Here is a 17,071-nt window from a genome sequence, read left to right as displayed (position 1 = left end):
AAAGACTTCTTGTGATGTGGCAATATTATATGCTATCCTGACACCAGTGATTTGTACATCCGCGGGACTGGCTGGAATCTGATTCTTATCTCTTGGAGATTTATGGCGATGTCTCATGAAGGTGCGAATTTCGGCTTTCCAGGATGTGGCAGCTGTGGGAATCGTCTCCAGCTGCTAATGTAGATTGCAACGGATGTTTTGCTGATTGAACTGTTGGGAGGGGGGGAATGCAGGAGAAGGCTACGTGGTGCTCTCGCCTCGGCTCCATGGCTTCTCTTTGGATCAGGAGACAATCAGGATCATGGCTTCCCTCTGGCTTGTTTAGGGGCGACCCGGTCTCTTGCCTGGACAGTCTGGCTTGCACGAAGCAAAGGAACGCTTGCCAAAGCGACGGGCATTGCCGCTTAGGCAGTATAATGAGTCTCTGGTGTGGTTGCCATGACCAGGGCGGGAGGTCAGGCTGCCCACCTAGTAACACACCAGAGCTCAAAGCAGTCCAGGGAACCATTATTGATTGGAGAAATGGCACTGAGGGGTTTAATACCCCCTTTGCATAGTGTTGTGGCTCCAATCCATATTCCTTGATGGGAAATTTTCAGGGCCACATTATATGGGTTGGATCCAGACTAGATTTTCTGCTAACAGAAGGTGGTTTCATCAGGGGAACAGGAATTCCCTCCCCACTCCCCATTGCAGCCCACTGATCTCCCCAAAATGCTGCTTCTGGGAGACAGGGAACCCTCGGGAATGGCAGAAGGGGAGAATTGGGGGGTTGCAGCAGGAATGGGGAATTAGTGGAAATTACACCTGGATCCAACCCTATGTCTTGAGTTTCAGTCATGGAATTCCAGTGACACATATAATTTGGTATAGATTATACTAGAATACTTGCACAAGCTTAGTCTGATAAGTTACTCTCCATTTATGGTCATATATGTTCCCATGATCCATACTCCTAAGACATAGGAATTTGTAGGACAGCTTCCTGGAGACTAGTACTCATGTCAGTGTGGAGGAAGCATCTTGGAATATGACTACAATGTTTCCCTTTTTACTGTGTTGGCTAGCTTATTTCCTCACAAAGAGAGGCCTTTGTACATTTAACAATTACAGGTGCTTGTTCTTCCAGCATCAAGTCAATTGAGTTTCTTCATTATGGAGCTATTCATTGCTCAAGTGCTGTTGTTAGTAAAAGAACTGCAGCATTAGTTATAGTATCTGTAGGGGCCAACTGCACATTACACACAAATGCATGTTACAGAACTCTGACATCACTGCTTGACATGAAAAGCAGCTTCCAGATTAGGGAGTTTAGATCATAAAGTGTGTGTGTGCGGGCGGGGGGGATGGACACTGAGCCTTTTCCATACCTACTGTTTGTGTTTTCCAAATAACACCCCATGGCTTTCCCCTGCCTTAGAATTAGAATATCAAGATTGGTATGTAAAAAATGAGCTTGAAATCTTCCTAGGGGCAGCAGCTGGGCAGGGTGGTGGTGGTGACTTGGAATGGAAAAACAAGCAGGCATGGAAAAGGTTAAGAATCCCCTTTCCATCTATTTCTGCTTCTTACCTTTCCACTCTAAATCACTCTGTTCTAAGGCTACACTTGTTAAAAAATACATAATCAGGCTGTGTTTGAAGTATAGTTACTCCTGCAGACTCCCTATGAGCCAGGCTTCCCCACTCCTCCCTTGCCTTATGGAGTGATTGTTCATGGTCTGTGGTCTTATTTCATTGAGGGTGAATGGAATTGCATTGCCTCTTTAGCAGATCATCCATGTTCTTGATCTTATGCTGTATTTCTTGCCCCCAGGGTAGAGATGGCTTACAAGGCCCTCCAGGCCCCCCAGGACCCAAGGTGAGTGAGGGGTTCATTCCTGGCCATCTCCTTTGATTAATCTTCTCTGGGTGCTGGGCCCACAATCAGATACCGTGTCATTGGAGCTGAGCTATATCTTGAGCTGCTTCAATTTAATAAGAAAATGCTTGGGCTTTGAAAACCCTGGGAGGGGTGAGGGGGGTATGTATGCTACCCAGCATTTTATCCCTTGTGGATTTTTTCCTATGATTATAGGTGCCTGGGAGCAGAAATTTAGAAAAATGACCAGATTCAGCAAGCACAAGGCTATCCTGGTTATAGATGAAATCTGAAACAGATGCTGAATGCAATCACTCTTGTTTCAGGGCACATGTCAATCATTTGTATGTATGTGTGGGATGGGTCCTAAATTGCAGAGGATATGTCACAGGGTAGTCTGATTAGGTCTGGCAGTTTCTACATCTCCACTAGTTCTTAGGACCTCACATTCTTTCTAGGTTTCAGAACATCCAAACAAATGTTCTCTACATGTGGCAGAAGCTTGGGATATCTTGGATGAAGCATTGTGGAATACTTGAATGCCCAGGGGATGCAACCAGATGGTCCTCATGCCTTTTCCATCCATGCAGTTCTTTTAATTCTGGTTATTAGCTAAACACATTATTCTCCTGCTAATATACTATTTGATTTTTAATTATGTTATTAGGAATACCAGAGAGGATGCATAGATTTGCGAGGTGTGTGTAAAATAGGGAGAAAGAGAGATCCCCTACCCTGGTTGTCTCATGCATGTATGTATTTTCAGGTAGACACGATGGACGGGATTGTCTCAGGGTTTCCAGGGGAACGAGGACCTGCCGGACCTAAGGGAACCAAGGTTAGTGGACAGCTGCCTCATTTTTTCTTGTGCCTTCCCACGTTTCTGTCATATTTTATGGGGTGGCCTTGGATGTTGCAGGAGAAAGGGTGCTGATTAACCAGAAGACATTTTGTAAAACCCTTAGGTGTCATAAGTGGGGATAGAGCTATTCATTCTGAGACAGTGCCCCTTGCGGTTAACATTTAGTGTTGCTTTGTGCATGACACCCTAACTAAATTCCACTGTGAATCATTATGAAGTTATGACACTTCCTTATAATTTATCCAATTGATGTACCACTCTAGAGTCCCATCTAATAGTTTTAGTGATTTCAGTCCTGAGTGAAATAAGTCCTGTCTTTAGTCATTGATATTTAGAGGAATAGGTATTTAATGTTCCTATTACCCGAACAAGGAAACCATGCAGAATCATAACAGAATCTGAGATGTCTGTATTGTAAATTCTCCCTTCTTTCCTAGTGTTTAGTATTTAGTAGGGCTACAACCTCTTAAATGATTCTTGGTTGACTTCTAATCATTCATTTAAATGCAAAGGCATTGATGGGGTGGTATTAATTGCCCCTTGGCTATTATGGGTGATGGGAACGTAAGGCTTGGATCCCATGGATGAGTTCTATATGTGCTAGACAGCCTCAGCCATGGAGCATGTTTCCTTGTTTGCTAGCTCTTCAGTTTGCTTAAGAGCTCTTTGAAAACCACTGATCTTTAGCAAATGGAAATGCTAGTGGAAGATGAAGGACACTGTAGAGTGTAAGCTGTCTAGTGTACACAGTCCTTGTCCATAGGATCCAAGCCAATGTTTTGGTGGTCAGTAGAGGAAGCTCTTTTAACCTTTCTTTTAAGGTTCATACTTAACCTTTCTCCTTATCTTCTTGCGCAGGGAGAATCAGGACAAGATGGCGAGAAAGGCTCTAGAGGCGATAAGGTCTGAGTGTAGTAAGTCTCCTGCCCCTGCATCTCTCCAGCTTTCCCTGTGTCTATTCTGTGCCTTCACTTACTAGAGGGGAATTTCTTCTTTTCTGCAAGTGTTTGACTTTATCTTGCTTTTTAATCTGTTTCTCTGTCCATTTTACTGGCTTCGTGAAGAACTCAGCAATCCAGAACCAAAAAGGGGTTCACCAGGCCACTGTCACGCATATTTTGGCAACATCCAGCATGGCCGGCTCTACAATGAGGCGAGGTGAGGCAATAGCCTCAGGTGGTCGATTTTGGGGAGTGGCAGCCTTTATCACTGCCACTAGTTCACCCTCACCCCTAGCCCCTCAGCCAGGAGCTGGAGCAAGATGCTACAGCTCAGAAACCCCAGTGACACATGCATGGCTTCCTGCATGTGTTTAAAGGCTCCTGGTGAACAGGGGAGGAAGGAATATTTTCTGTTCCAGCTTCTGGGTGGTGGTGGCGGCAGCAGCAAGGGGAGGTAAGCCAGAGAGACGACCTCTAGTGTCACCCCTTGTTGAGACGACCTCTAGTGTCACCCCTTGTTGAGATGCTACAGTTTAGACCTCTGTAAAGTACTCTGTGTTGGACTACATTTGAAGACTACCCAGAAACTTCAGCTAATGAAAAATGTGGCAGCCAAAATGCTAACAGGAATTTGCCTTGAGGAACCAGTGCTTCATCAACTACAGTGACTCCCAGTTTATTTCCAGGCTTAATTAAGAATGCTAGTTTTAAAGCCTTTGAAAGCTTTGGTCCAAAAGACTACCTCCATCCACAAGAACCAGCCCAGGTTTTGCCCATAAGGTCTTGTAACAGGAACCTGAGCTGTCTGCTATACGGCCGGTAGTAATCTGTGCAAGAGCATTTTCAGTTTCTGCACTTGTGTTATTGAAGTCCTTCCTCCAGCCATTGCAGTTGGCCTCATCCTTGTTGGTCTTCCAGCACAGCATGAAAACAAGTTTGTGTTGGAGGGACTTTGAAAGTAATTGTTTATTGTAATTGAGGTTGTAAGCTGTAATCCTGTTAGTTTTTGAATGGTATTTTATTGATTTATAAGTCATCTGATGTTTTAAATAATTTTATGGGAAGCTTTTATTTATTGATAGCTACTTGGACTGCTCTTTTGAGCAGAAAGATGGGCTAGACATTTGCCAGATGACTAAACAAAACCCTTTCCCCCATTTATGTAAAGGTGAAGTAACCATCCAGACTAAGCCGTCCTCACCACTACCATCTAACATATTTCAGAAGGAACCTTGATTCCTTCATTAAATTATTGTTCCACCATATCTTCCCTCAGATCTCAACTTGGTAGCCTGACATTTGTATATCCATGGATATGTTTTCCCATTTTGAAATTATTTTCCTCTCATGTCATATTTAGTTTAGGAACTCTGAATCATTTGCTGACTCCATTCCTCAGTGTGGATCTGAGCAGTTGATTTCTCTCTGGGATCAAAATTTGGGGTTTAAAACCCTCCTTACATTGATATTTATGTAATATAAAGACTGAGAGGAAAGCAGGAAATGTTCACAGTGGGGGGGTCTGCTCTACCTTTTTTATAGTTGGATGAGGAAATGCTAGGAGATTTTAGGAAAATGTGGAAATTGTTTCATGAAAGGGATTTTTCTTTTAAGGAGGAGTAAAATAATGCTGTGATAGTTCCACTAATGTGATGGCATTGTGAAATCACTGGGACATAAGCACACAGTTAAATACAGTCATTAATTTCAATAAAACTTGGCATACTGACTTTTGCCTTTATGTACACTCAACAGAGGCAAGGGAATTAGTCAGGGCTCTTCCAAAAGATTGAAAACCTCTCTGCTGTTTGATGAGCTGAAGTGAGCATCTTTAGGAACCAGCAGATGAACTCATGGGGAAACAAGGTTGTCATTAAACTGCATGCTATAAGTGATCAATGTGATGAATGAGGATAGGCTGTTGGGGTAGGGGTTTGACACAATAGTGCTGCTTTCTTGCTTTTGTGATATGCAGGTGATATTTTGAATCGCAGGGTGAAGCAGGGCAGAAAGGAGAGAGAGGTGAAGCTGGTGAAAAAGGCAGAGATGGCAATCCTGTAAGTATTGCTCATGGAGCACAGTTGGAATTGGTGCAAGCTGCCAAAGGGGAAACAGTCCTGAAGTTAGAACTGCTGGTGCTTTTTAGAAATAAATAACACTCGCATGTTTAATGCTGCATTAGACTGGTGACTTCAAAAGTGATGTTGATGCCTTGATGGAATTTTTCTTACTCTTTCATTAACCCTTTTTTCCCCTTCAGGGCTTTCCAGGAGAAAGAGGCCTTCCTGGCCCCGAAGGGAAATCGGTAAGGAAGAGGGAGGGCGCATCAACATTGAAGTAGGAGATATGAGTGACTTTGGAGTAGAAGAGAAAGGGGAGAGCAAAGCAAAATGATTTGTACAAAGAGCAGCAGACTGACTGAGATACTTCACAGAGAGGAGTTAACTGGTGGATCTGGACTCCTGAAGAAAATAGTATTTCAACAGCACACAGGGTTCAGTCCAGAATTGTCAACTGTTATGCAGATATCCCTATATTTGTTTAACCTTCCAACTCTGCTTGTACAGGGAGACACCAGTAGCTTCTGCCAGGCTGGGTTCCATGTGCTTCTCACTTTGTTGGGTAAAATCCCTGAGGCAAGCTGAGCCCTGAGTGAAGATAGTAAAGGATCATCCCCTTCTGGGGCAGGCAGCTTGAGGGAAACATGTGTCAGTGAGAAATGGTAGGGGAAGAAGGTTTGCGATAAATTTCCATTGGTACCTGGCTAGATCCCTCTAGGTGTGGCTATGTCCTTTTTCATCCATGCCCATAATAATGATTTGCGTCTTTTTGATGAGATTTCTGTGTTGATTTAGCTATCTATTTCCATGCCTGTCTTTATCAGCCTGGTTATTTTGACAGCCTAATGGACACGTACATGATAAGAGTCTGCTGTGCCTTTTGCTTCCATTTATCTTGTCATTTTTCAGTCACCAAATGTCAGAGTAGGCCATATTTTGAAGGAGGCTTCAAAAGAAGAATCTGCCTAGTGTTCACCCCATTTATTGGTGGTAGGTTAGTAACTTTGTCCAGCACTTCTGAGTGGAACAGGCCTTTCCACTCTGCTCTATAATTTTGGTTTAAATCAAGCAGCTGGAACAGTGATTTGATTACTGAAAACCTCCAAACACTCTCTAAGGCTATGGTCTCTTTTCTTCCATATGGCTTATTCCAGTGGGGTGACCCTATTGTAATTAAACAGGCTGAAAACGGTATCTGGAGGGCTCAGAACTACTTGTCCAGTGGAGCTCATTTATTGTCAGGCAGATCTAAGCACAATGAGGAGCAAAAGTACTTCAGATGACAACAACCAGCCTCCCTGCATTATTGCAATACTTTGTGTTGCTGGTTAACATGTCTCCATTTTTTGTGTCATTCCCTCCAATCCAGGGACCACAGGGTTCTAGAGGGCCATCTGGCCCAGCTGTAAGTAACTTTCTTTAGTGGACCTGAACCCTTGGTTATGGTTGTCTTTCTCTGCTCATGCTCTCTTTTTTATCTTTTTATGCTTGTTTGTTTCACTATCAGCAACTCTTCCTTGGTATTCTGTTGTAAAGGAAGCAGAGATTGAGCAAGGCTTGCTTAAGGGGTTGCTCTGGTTCTTCCTAACTCTTTGGATCTTTGAATTGGATCTTTTCAGGGCTTGCCAGGCTTTCCCGGAGTTCTGGGCAGACCGGTAGGTTCCCCTCCCCCCTGTAACTTGCCTGCTTTACTGCATGTAGCAATACACTTCTTGCTAATAATACTCTGCAGGTGGCTTGTTCTCATTGCATTTACAATCAGAGTTGTAAACTTTGCAGACAAGAAGGAGGTCATGGTGGTTAAAGTAAGAGGCTAGTATTCACAGGAAAATAATCCACTTAATCTCTCTCTTCATTTTTAAAATGGGAATCAGAAGAATGAAGCTTACAGTTAATTGTAACGCATTCTGACATCCTTGCAAAAACGTACATACTGTCAGCCATGAACTCATTAGGTGATTGTAGACTGTGCTTCTAACTATCACCCTTTTTGTAATTCATGCTAATTGTGCCAGAGTGAAGAAAATGGGCTTTGTGAACAGAAAATGTACAGGGTACTCTCCACAGAAATTTCCACAATCATGGCAGTGCTAAAAAGTACTGGTTTGATTTGTACAAATTGCTGTGGAGTGCCATTTCACACACATAACATTATGTGCTACTGTGGGGTTGTATATGACTATAGTTACATGCTTTCTCCACATGACTGTGGTCATATACATGGGTGAAGAAAAACTGATGATGAAAAGTACTACTGGCCAACCGTGAATAATAAGAGAGGTCGGGAAGATGATATGCAGATCTACCACTAGTTATTCCAAGGATGATGCTTTTGTACTGTTATCAGAGATTGTATTCCTGTTATTTGTAAAGGCTTTGCTATTCTACTTCAATTTTAATGGACAAAAATGTTTAGCCCAACATTTGGCCATTTCCTGTTTAATTCTTCAGTGATCTGGTCACCCTAAAAATCTAGGGTATCAAATATGTAGTGTCATACAAGTGGGTGGTGATATTTTAATAAATGTACTTGTATACAAAAAAAGATCATCCTCAAGAATGCTGACAAATAAAATGATTGCATCTCTTGCACTAATTGTGTGTCTTCATTCCTCCAGGGTAACCAAGGAGACCCTGGACCATCAGGCCCTCCTGTAAGTGAAACTGGTGTTGTCCCTTGCCCAATGATCTATAATTCAGAATTTTTTAAAAATGTTTGGTGACCCAGTTATTTTGCATTTTAAAAAACGCTTCTTAGGGTTAAGGACTCGTTAGAAAATGGTCAGATCTTCTCATATGGATGGTTTACTACCCCCCCCCCCCCCGCCATTGTTGCTATATTTTCAGGAGATATGAAATAAAGAGCTGCTGAATGGAAATAAGACTGTATTTGAGTTAGTAATAGCGAAGAGCATATGTATGTGAAGGACAAATATACTTTTGAATAATCTACAAAGCATTGGGCAGAAGTATGAGAATAGATTGTAAAACAGATAAAGGAGATCCAGTTTTTCAGTGGAATGGGAATGGATTTGGGGCAATATCAATAGGAATGTGATTCATGCCCATATGAAGGAAAGTTATTATAAACTAATTCCACAGGTATTTAACATCTTTAAGGCTGAAAAGCATGTATGTACTTCTCGGCGACTCCATGGCCTATGTCGTAAACTTACAGAAAAGTTTGAGGACATGATAGAAACCAAGTCAATGTGTTCTGTACACAGTGAATTAATGCTACAATAATTTTTGTGCTCTATTTTGAATATCTCTTTTTCTTCAGGGTCCTATTGGGCCTCCAGGTACTCAAGGTCCACCAGGAATAAAGGTAAATATATCACTCTGTTAAGATGGCCACAGACAAGCCAAATTTTTACAGAGCTTGCAGAATCTCATTCCTGGTCAAATCAAGAACAGTGCAGTAGGACAAAATTGGTTGAATTCTGTAGGTTGAATTATCCAGCTTTATACAGCTTTGGTTTTTTCCTCATTTGCAGGGTGATGTAGGAGGGCCTGGTCCTAGCATCAGGGTGAGTATATCTATCCTTCATTCTCCATCCCACATATATGTTCTGGTCCATAGCAACCACCACGAAGGCTTTGAAAATATACATTGATGCTTGCGTTTCATATGGCCCTTCCTTTCTGGCAACTGACATCTACAGATTTCTGGGAGAGCCCAGTAACCATATAGCAGCTGGATGTTACTTGTAATTTGAGTAGAAAAAAGTAAGAGTCCAGTAGAACCTTAAAGACTAACAAAATCAGAGTTGTCTCTTGCTCTTTGATTTATTTATGTTTGTTTTATTACAGGGCCTGCCGGGTCCCCAAGGGAATGCTGGACTCCCAGGACCACCAGGTCCACTTGGCCCTGTGGTAGGTAGCCAGTGATGTCATCTAGGTTGGAAGCTATTAAATATTGAAGTAGAACCATAGAATTATAGCATTGGAAATGACCCCCGGGGTCATCTAGTCCACCCCCCTGAACAATGTAGAAAATTCACAACTACCTCCCCCCCACACACCCTACTTCATGCCCAAAAGATGGCAAAAAAATCCCTCCAATCTGGCTTGGAGGGAAATTGCTTCCTGTCCCCAAAGTGGCGATCTGCATTACCCTGGGCATGTAAGAAAGGGCCACAAGAGCCAAACACTGATACAACCCTTCCTGCCCTCCGTCTCATGATCTGCCTAAGTTCACAGAAACAGCATTACCATCAGATGGCCATCTAGCCTCTGCTTAAAAACCTCCAAAGAAGGAGAGACCACCACCTCCTGAGGAAGCCTGTTCCACTGAAGAACTGCTCTAACTGTTAGGGAGTTCTTCCTAATGTTTAGCTGATAACTCTTTTGACTTAATTTCAACCCGTTGGTTCTGGTCCAATTTTCTGGGGCAACAGAAAACAACTCCATACCATCCTCTATATGACAGCCCTTCAAGTACTTGAAGATGGTTATCATGTCACCTCTCAATCATCTCTTCTCCATGCTAAACATAGCGAGCTCCTTCAAATTTCCTCATAGGACTTGGTCTCCAGACCCCTCACATCTTCGTTGCCCTCCTCTTGGCACATTCCAGCTTGCTACATCCTTCTTAAATTGAAGTGCCCAGAACTGAAACTGTTAGGCTGATGGTTCCTTCCTCACTATTATTTTTACTCCTGTTTGTGTTTGTTTCTTTGTAGGGACCTCAGGGGCCTCCAGGATTACCAGGACAAGCGGTAAGAGTTTGGTTTGTACAGTTTCTCAACTAACTCCATCCCCCATTTTATATGGAACTGAAGATCCTTCTGCAGTGAGCAGAAGCTGCTGGGATTGAACCCATGCTGATACATTCAGTACCTGAAGCTCTTATGACTTGTCTCTTCAATTAATTGCAACTTACAATAGTGACAGATAAGCAATTTTACTCTTCATTGTGGTCAGTTTTCTGACCCACGTACCATATTCCTCAGCCAAGTCTAAGAAGCTAGATGTGTGCATTTTGACCAAGTAAGTATGAATTTGTTCACAGAGGATGTTGCCAGGAGTGTGGTCTCATGTGTACGGATGCATGTACACTCTAATTCCAGTGGCCTTTTCATTTTAGGGTGAACCAGGGAAGCCAGGTGTACCAGGGAGAGATGGAGTCCCAGGCAAAGAAGGGGAACCTGGACTGCCTGGGAAAATGGTATGGTTTACAATATAAATTACATAAATTGTCTGCCCACGAATGGAAGTGTAGCAAGTCTCAAGGCTACTAATTTAATCTGGCCCGTGTGCACAAGGGCTAGTTATAAAGACTTTGATTCTATGACTTTGCATGTCCCTAGTTTTTTATATATCTCTGTATCATATACAGACTAAAGCCTCTTACGTACTATGATGCATGACATGTTGTTCAACGTAGAGGTTGGAAAGCAGTGCAGTATCATCTACAGAACTGATAACTTTTATGATAGAGGCATGCTAACAGGACTAAATTAAATCCAAGATTGTGGCCAATTTTTTTTTAATTTTTTTTCCTTTTTAGTCTTTTTAAGGAACAACTATTGCAAATAACTTGTTGACCAAGTGGGCAGAGTAGCCACCATTCCTATTCTTATTAAAGCCTGCCTGCCACTATTAATTGCTTTCTAGGGTATGCCAGGACCTGTGGGATCTGCTGGACCTAAAGGACAACCTGGGGATGCAGGTCTCCCAGGAGAGGTGGGTGACAACCTCTCTTACATTTGAACATTTTTCTTTCCTTTGTGCTATTGAGCATTTATCTTCCAACTACAAATACAAACATTGTATTTCACGGTGTTGCAGAGAGGCAGCAGTGGAGTCAACCTGAGGGCCCCACCTACTAGGCCAAAGGCAACAGCTGCTCCTGGACATGGCGGGATACCTCTCAAGAAGGCAGTAGCAGCCTGATGGGCCCAGCAGGAGTGCGGGTGCACCACCTGCAGGAGAGTCTCCCTCCCACCAGGCAGTGGCTGAACTGAACATGGGCAGGAACATGGGCAGCCCAGGGCATTAGCTGGGAGCATGGAGGACAGCAAGGGCATCTGGCTAGCCCTTTGCCAACCCATCTGGGGTGGGGCAAGGCAAGGAATAAGAGAGGAACAAGGCTCAGAGAAGAGAGGAGCAGTGCTGGGCTTGGCCAGCATGAGTGGAGCCTGAGAGATAAATAGGGAGAGGTCAGAAGAGACAGGGGAGGTGAGGAAGGCAAGCTGGCTGGGAAAGTTTGAGAGGGTGTAAGGAAGGAAGGAGGAGAATGGGGCCTGGGGCAAGAGAAGCTTACTAGACCTGGGAGGGCCTGGTAGAACTGCCCCAAGACAGAGGGACAGCTCAGCCCGCTGAGGTTTTGAAAGGGCAAAAGCGGCCAGGTGATTCCAATAAAGAGACACTTAAGGAGCATCACTGCATCTGGTGAGTCTCTGCTGTCCATGGAAGACACTTATGATGTCCTTCTGCCCCCTGGTGCGGCCACACGGCTAAAATAACATCAGTCCTTACAATGACTTTTCTACCCTTCTATACAGTCCTGCCAATCCTTTTTCCATTCCTTTGTCCTGTGCTTTCTTGGGACAGTGAATTTTCCTCTGTCATTAGTAGTGGTTATAGACTCTGTTTATCCTTCCCCACTTAACATTCATGCCTTGCTAGTGGGATCATCATCACAATATGGTTGAAGACTGGAAGTTTTTCATCATTGTGTAGTCATTGCTTGCATTGTTAGCATGGTGATAATATCCAGTGGAATTGATTACTCCAGTTAGCAATGGGAAGATCTCTCAGATTCTCAGGCTGCATTCAGACAACATGAACAAATCAAGGTTAAGAATCTGGCTGTGTAGGCTAGACTAAAAGCCACAGTTGTTTCACTCGATTCATTCTTCAAGTCAAACTGCAATTTGTTCCAGTCCTGGAAGTCTTCAGTCTCAATGCAAGGGGCAAGAGGCAGGGGCAAAAAACCCAAACGACTTCCTGTCTCAATCTTGTCATGCGTAAACTCTGTTTTGTTCTTGATGTCTGAGTACAGCTTCAGAATATACTAGCACAGTTTTCCTGATATTTATGTCTCTTTCTTGCACCCATTCTTAGATGAAAACTCCATAGCAAGCTTAATTTTTTTCCGTTTATTTATTTATTTTCATATTTCTACCCCGCCCGCCCCCGACCAGGCTGGGCTCAGGGCGGGTTACAACAATTAAAATTTCCAATATAACAATAGAACAGTAAAGTATATAAAACCTGTGGGGCGCTCAGCCCCCTCCCCGGACTTGCATCGCCACCCGCCGGCAGAGGAGGAGGTCGGGTCAGGGGAGCTTCCTCGGCCTCAGACCATTCTGAGGGCGAGTCGGAGCTGCACTCCCCCTCAGAGGAAGCCAGGGTTTCCGTGCGACCTGCTTAGACGACCCACCTGGCTTCCCGAGTTCCTCCCTGGCCTCCGCTTCCCCCAACCCTTTTATCCTCCTCCCCACGGTGCCACGCCACGCCCTTCCCAATCCCGGCTTCTTCCTCTGAGCTGCCGCCCGGGAGGGCTTCCTGCTGCCATCCTGCCCCTTCCCCCTCCGGTGTTGGGCGTCCCCGCCTTTTTCCCCGGCCCGCCCGCCCGCCTAGCAGCTGTCCGGCTGGCCGCCACCCCCACCGCTCTTCAGCGGGGCTGTCCCCTCGCCGCCGGTTGTCCCTGCCTCCACCACTGCTCTCCGGCGTATCCGGACCCCGGAGTTGCTCTGGGCTGCCTGTGGAGGAGACCGGGGGTTAGGTGAGTCGCCGTTGTGATCGGGCCATTCCCGTTGTGCCCCACCCGCGCCGCCGGGCCGCTCCACCGTCGGCCCGTCTCTGCCGCTGCGCGTTGCGGCCTCCCGGGCGCCTCTCCTCGTTGTCCCCCCCCCGGGCGGAGGAGGTGGGGGGCCGTGGCCGAGTCCGGCGACACCCGGGTGTACGGGGGTCGCAGGACAATACCATAAACCATTAAATAACCCAATTAATTTAAAAGATGGACACCGTATATACGTGCTTACTGTGCCAGGTAATAAGCATATAATTGGTTTGGCTACCCACCCCCAAATAGATCATAAACTGGGGGTGGGGAGTAGGAAGGCCAGCACTGATCTCATTTAATCTCATTAATCTTTTAATGTCTTATGTTCTTCCGCCTTACACTGCTTTTTAATATTCACTTCTCTTCTTTCTTAACTTGCTTTCTCTAGACTGTTGTGGGACCTTCTGGAGAGAAAGGCGAGAAGGTAAACTAAAAATATCAACTGTTCTATATGGAGATTGAACATAATATAGTCTGTTGGGACAAGGAACTGAAATACAGACTGGAATATTGGAACACCCTGGGTTTCAGGATAGCCCAGAGAAGATCATAGCAGCAGATCCAACAGCTAGACTCTAGAATCTGCTCCTGCAAATATGAGATCTTGAAAGGGTATGTTATGGCAGTGAGTGCTATATAGATGTCATGATCTGTCTGGGCAGCATTGCCTGTAGATTGGTGCTGTGGACTATTGCTAGATTGTTTCAAAGAGGGTTGCTTTACCTTTGACAATCTTTCTCATCTACAACAAGGAGGGTCAGAGATAGAAGAAGTAATCTCTCTGATGTTTGACATCTAGGAAAGGGATGAAAATCAGCAAAATCAAATGGGATTTTCTAGAAAGGAAGAGAAGCACAGTGACTCTTACTTGGGAAGAGGTTGCTGAAATTTGAGGGGGAAGCCTCTGCCATAATTAACTTCAATATAATCTGTTTTAGGGTGCACCAGGTGATTTTGATAGTGAACTGCTTGGGAAGCCGGTAAGTTGCTTTTTGTTCTTCCTTTCCTCTGCAAGTTCTAAGACTGCTTTCCAAGTAAGATGTCCCTGATGATATTTCTGCTCTGCAGGGTTCCAAAGGTGATCGAGGTCTACCAGGCCCCCGAGGAGAGAAGGTGAAAAATGGTCTGCTGGAAAGAAGTCTTTGTTCTATTTTCATGGCAACTGAGGGCTTCATGGAAATTCTGAAAGTGGCTTATTTTCAAAATTCTTTTAGTCAACTTTTCTTTCTCTGTGCTAGGGGGCACCTGGGGACCTGGGGGAACCTGGAGATCCTGGAGAAGATGTAAGTACTGTGGAGTACACAGTAGAGTATTTAGCCCAGCGATGTACAGCTGTCTAATGATGGGTTGGGTGTTGGAAGAGTAAACATGGATTCTGTAGTTTGGGTTTCCCACAGTGGATCCTGACCCCCTAGGGATACGTTGTATGAATATAACAGTAGGCAAAATAGGCTGTGGTGAAATAAAGCTGCCAGGCATTCTTGAATCACCACCAACCTGGTTGAAAATATATGGACAGGATAGGTAATAGAAAATATCAATGGAAACATCTGAGCAAGTCCTGGCTAGATGAACAGAATGCATGCAAAGTATAATAGTCTGAGAAAGGTGTTTAGTTAAAAAAAGAATGTCTCCTAATGTAGTCCAGTATTCAACTCTAGGCAGGATATCTTAACCCCATCCCTGACAGCTCCAAAACAGATGCGCTTAACATACCCAGACAGCTTGTTCTGTCCTTCAGTTACACTTTAAAAAATGTTACACCAAAATATGCCTTTCCTATGAGTGAGTTCCATGAGCACTTAGATAGTCCGTGCTGTAGAGTGTGCTACCTCTTCTGGTAAAACTTCTGATTACACAAGGGCCCCCTGAAAACTGTTGAACTTGGGCAAACAGAATTTTACTGCAAGAGGCAGCACACTCCATGGCATTATATAGCATACCCAGAACTTGTTCATAGGGTCCAAGCCATTGTCTTCTGTCCTCGCTTTAGGAGATATAGTGTACAATTGGTATCCTTTCTTGTTGACATCTGTTTGTCAATAGTCTATGCCCTGATTCCATCTACTATATGTGCAATACTTCTTCCATACTCAGTTTTATGTTTTTAAATTTTAATAGGGAGCCAAAGGATCACCTGGGATCAAAGGGGAAAAGGTATGCAGTGGCTTTCATGTATTTTGTACAAGCTTCTATGAGAGAGAGTCCAAATGTTTGTTAAACCTTTTTGGTATGCAGTTCTTGTCCATATGAATAGGAAAGCATTTAGTTCCATTCACCCTGTCCAATGCAGTAGTCCTAAGATGCTCTGCATTGCATCATTATAGATGTCTGTTGATTGGTGGGAGCTTGTCAACAATCTACACTTCTGCTGCTAGTACCCATCCTGATTTCTTCACCAATCAATGAGTGAGCCTGCTGGAAGTAAAGCAGATGTTGTTCTTCCCCTGTTCTCCAGTGTTATGTTGTACCAACAATCAGGGGCCCTCAGTCAATACAGTCTATTAAGAAATAGACAACTATTCCTCATTTAGACATCAGCTGTTCAGGACATATTTTTTTCTTCCATCTGTGCCATTCAGGGTTCACCTGGGGTTGGCCTACAAGGACCTCCAGGGCAGATTGGGCCTCCAGGTTTGAAGGTAAGTCATTTCCCATTGTTTCTGTTAACCTACACCTGGTCTTCAGTCTTGACATTCTTCTAATCTTTTTCACTCCATTGCACTGTTTTTCATTATTCAAAGATCGTAAAATCAGGGATGCTTTAGGTGCTGGTTTGGCTCACATTCTGCTTGCCAGTTACAATCAAGAAGCCAATTTTTCATCCGGCAGTTTGCTGTTAGTGAGAAGCTTGAACATTTTTGTATTGCTGTAGTCCACTTGTCAACTTGTCTTTGCTGCACCCCACTCGGTAGCCGTTCGTTTAAATAAATATTGAGCAAACCTGTAGTCATTTATTTTTAAATAAACTCCTTTTTATACAAAGTATTGTCAATGTTATTTCATGCCTGTACATTTTCACTCTTCCTTATGGGAGCTGTAGCCCCCCACCGCCACCTCATTAAGTTCTGTGACCCAGCTATCCATGACCCTGAGAAGAAACAGTTTAACCTACTGTATAGACAAAATTGGCTGCAGGGCACAGGGTAACTGAACTCGACCACTATAGCTGCTGTACAACCCCAAAGCTTCTTGGCAAATGCTCGAGTTAGATGGTGGTGAGGTGAGGAGATCCTGAGTTCTTGTGGCTATCTAAAATGGTATATTTGCCTAGCAAATGTGTTTGTTGGGAGGTAGCGCACTACTTTCTCAAGCCCACCCATCTGGAGAGGCTCCTTGCGTTTTCTGGTATTTCCACTGCCACCAGCTGGTTGATTAAAGCACTATCTTCCAAGAGGGCCAGTGCTTGTAACACTCCATCCATGTTGCCTTTTACAGGCTCCCCCTAGATCCTGCATCTCCTGCTGTTGCTATGTCTAGCCTCCGTAGGGACAGCTTACTGCACTTGCGCACTCTTGATGATCAAACAAACTATTGACCAGCCATCTCCCTT

General features: G+C 44.2%; 2 protein-coding genes across 2 annotated transcripts in view; both read left to right on the top strand.

Annotated features, from left to right (window-relative positions):
* The window catches only part of COL7A1 (collagen type VII alpha 1 chain), a 102,021-nt gene extending 88,035 nt beyond the window's left edge, over positions 1-13,986 (top strand). The window contains exons 75-88 of the mRNA XM_056861735.1: positions 1,816-1,864; positions 2,631-2,698; positions 3,581-3,625; positions 5,658-5,720; positions 5,924-5,968; positions 7,343-7,378; positions 8,342-8,377; positions 9,007-9,051; positions 9,221-9,253; positions 9,537-9,599; positions 10,409-10,444; positions 10,813-10,893; positions 11,343-11,411; positions 13,907-13,986. Of these exons, the coding sequence (XP_056717713.1) occupies positions 1,816-1,864; positions 2,631-2,698; positions 3,581-3,625; positions 5,658-5,720; positions 5,924-5,968; positions 7,343-7,378; positions 8,342-8,377; positions 9,007-9,051; positions 9,221-9,253; positions 9,537-9,599; positions 10,409-10,444; positions 10,813-10,893; positions 11,343-11,411; positions 13,907-13,951 (714 nt within the window). The 3' untranslated portion in view covers positions 13,952-13,986. The remainder of the gene's footprint in view (positions 1-1,815; positions 1,865-2,630; positions 2,699-3,580; positions 3,626-5,657; positions 5,721-5,923; positions 5,969-7,342; positions 7,379-8,341; positions 8,378-9,006; positions 9,052-9,220; positions 9,254-9,536; positions 9,600-10,408; positions 10,445-10,812; positions 10,894-11,342; positions 11,412-13,906) is intronic.
* Positions 13,987-14,137: 151 nt separating this feature from the next.
* The window catches only part of LOC130475224 (collagen alpha-1(VII) chain-like), a 32,447-nt gene continuing 29,513 nt past the window's right edge, over positions 14,138-17,071 (top strand). The window contains exons 1-6 of the mRNA XM_056846974.1: positions 14,138-14,143; positions 14,457-14,498; positions 14,587-14,631; positions 14,757-14,801; positions 15,640-15,675; positions 16,101-16,160. Coding sequence (XP_056702952.1) covers positions 14,138-14,143; positions 14,457-14,498; positions 14,587-14,631; positions 14,757-14,801; positions 15,640-15,675; positions 16,101-16,160 — 234 coding nt within the window. The remainder of the gene's footprint in view (positions 14,144-14,456; positions 14,499-14,586; positions 14,632-14,756; positions 14,802-15,639; positions 15,676-16,100; positions 16,161-17,071) is intronic.

Source organism: Euleptes europaea, chromosome 1 (assembly GCF_029931775.1).
Source record: "Euleptes europaea isolate rEulEur1 chromosome 1, rEulEur1.hap1, whole genome shotgun sequence".
Taxonomy (NCBI): domain Eukaryota; kingdom Metazoa; phylum Chordata; class Lepidosauria; order Squamata; family Sphaerodactylidae; genus Euleptes; species Euleptes europaea.
This window is presented reverse-complemented; position numbering and strand designations above follow the sequence as displayed.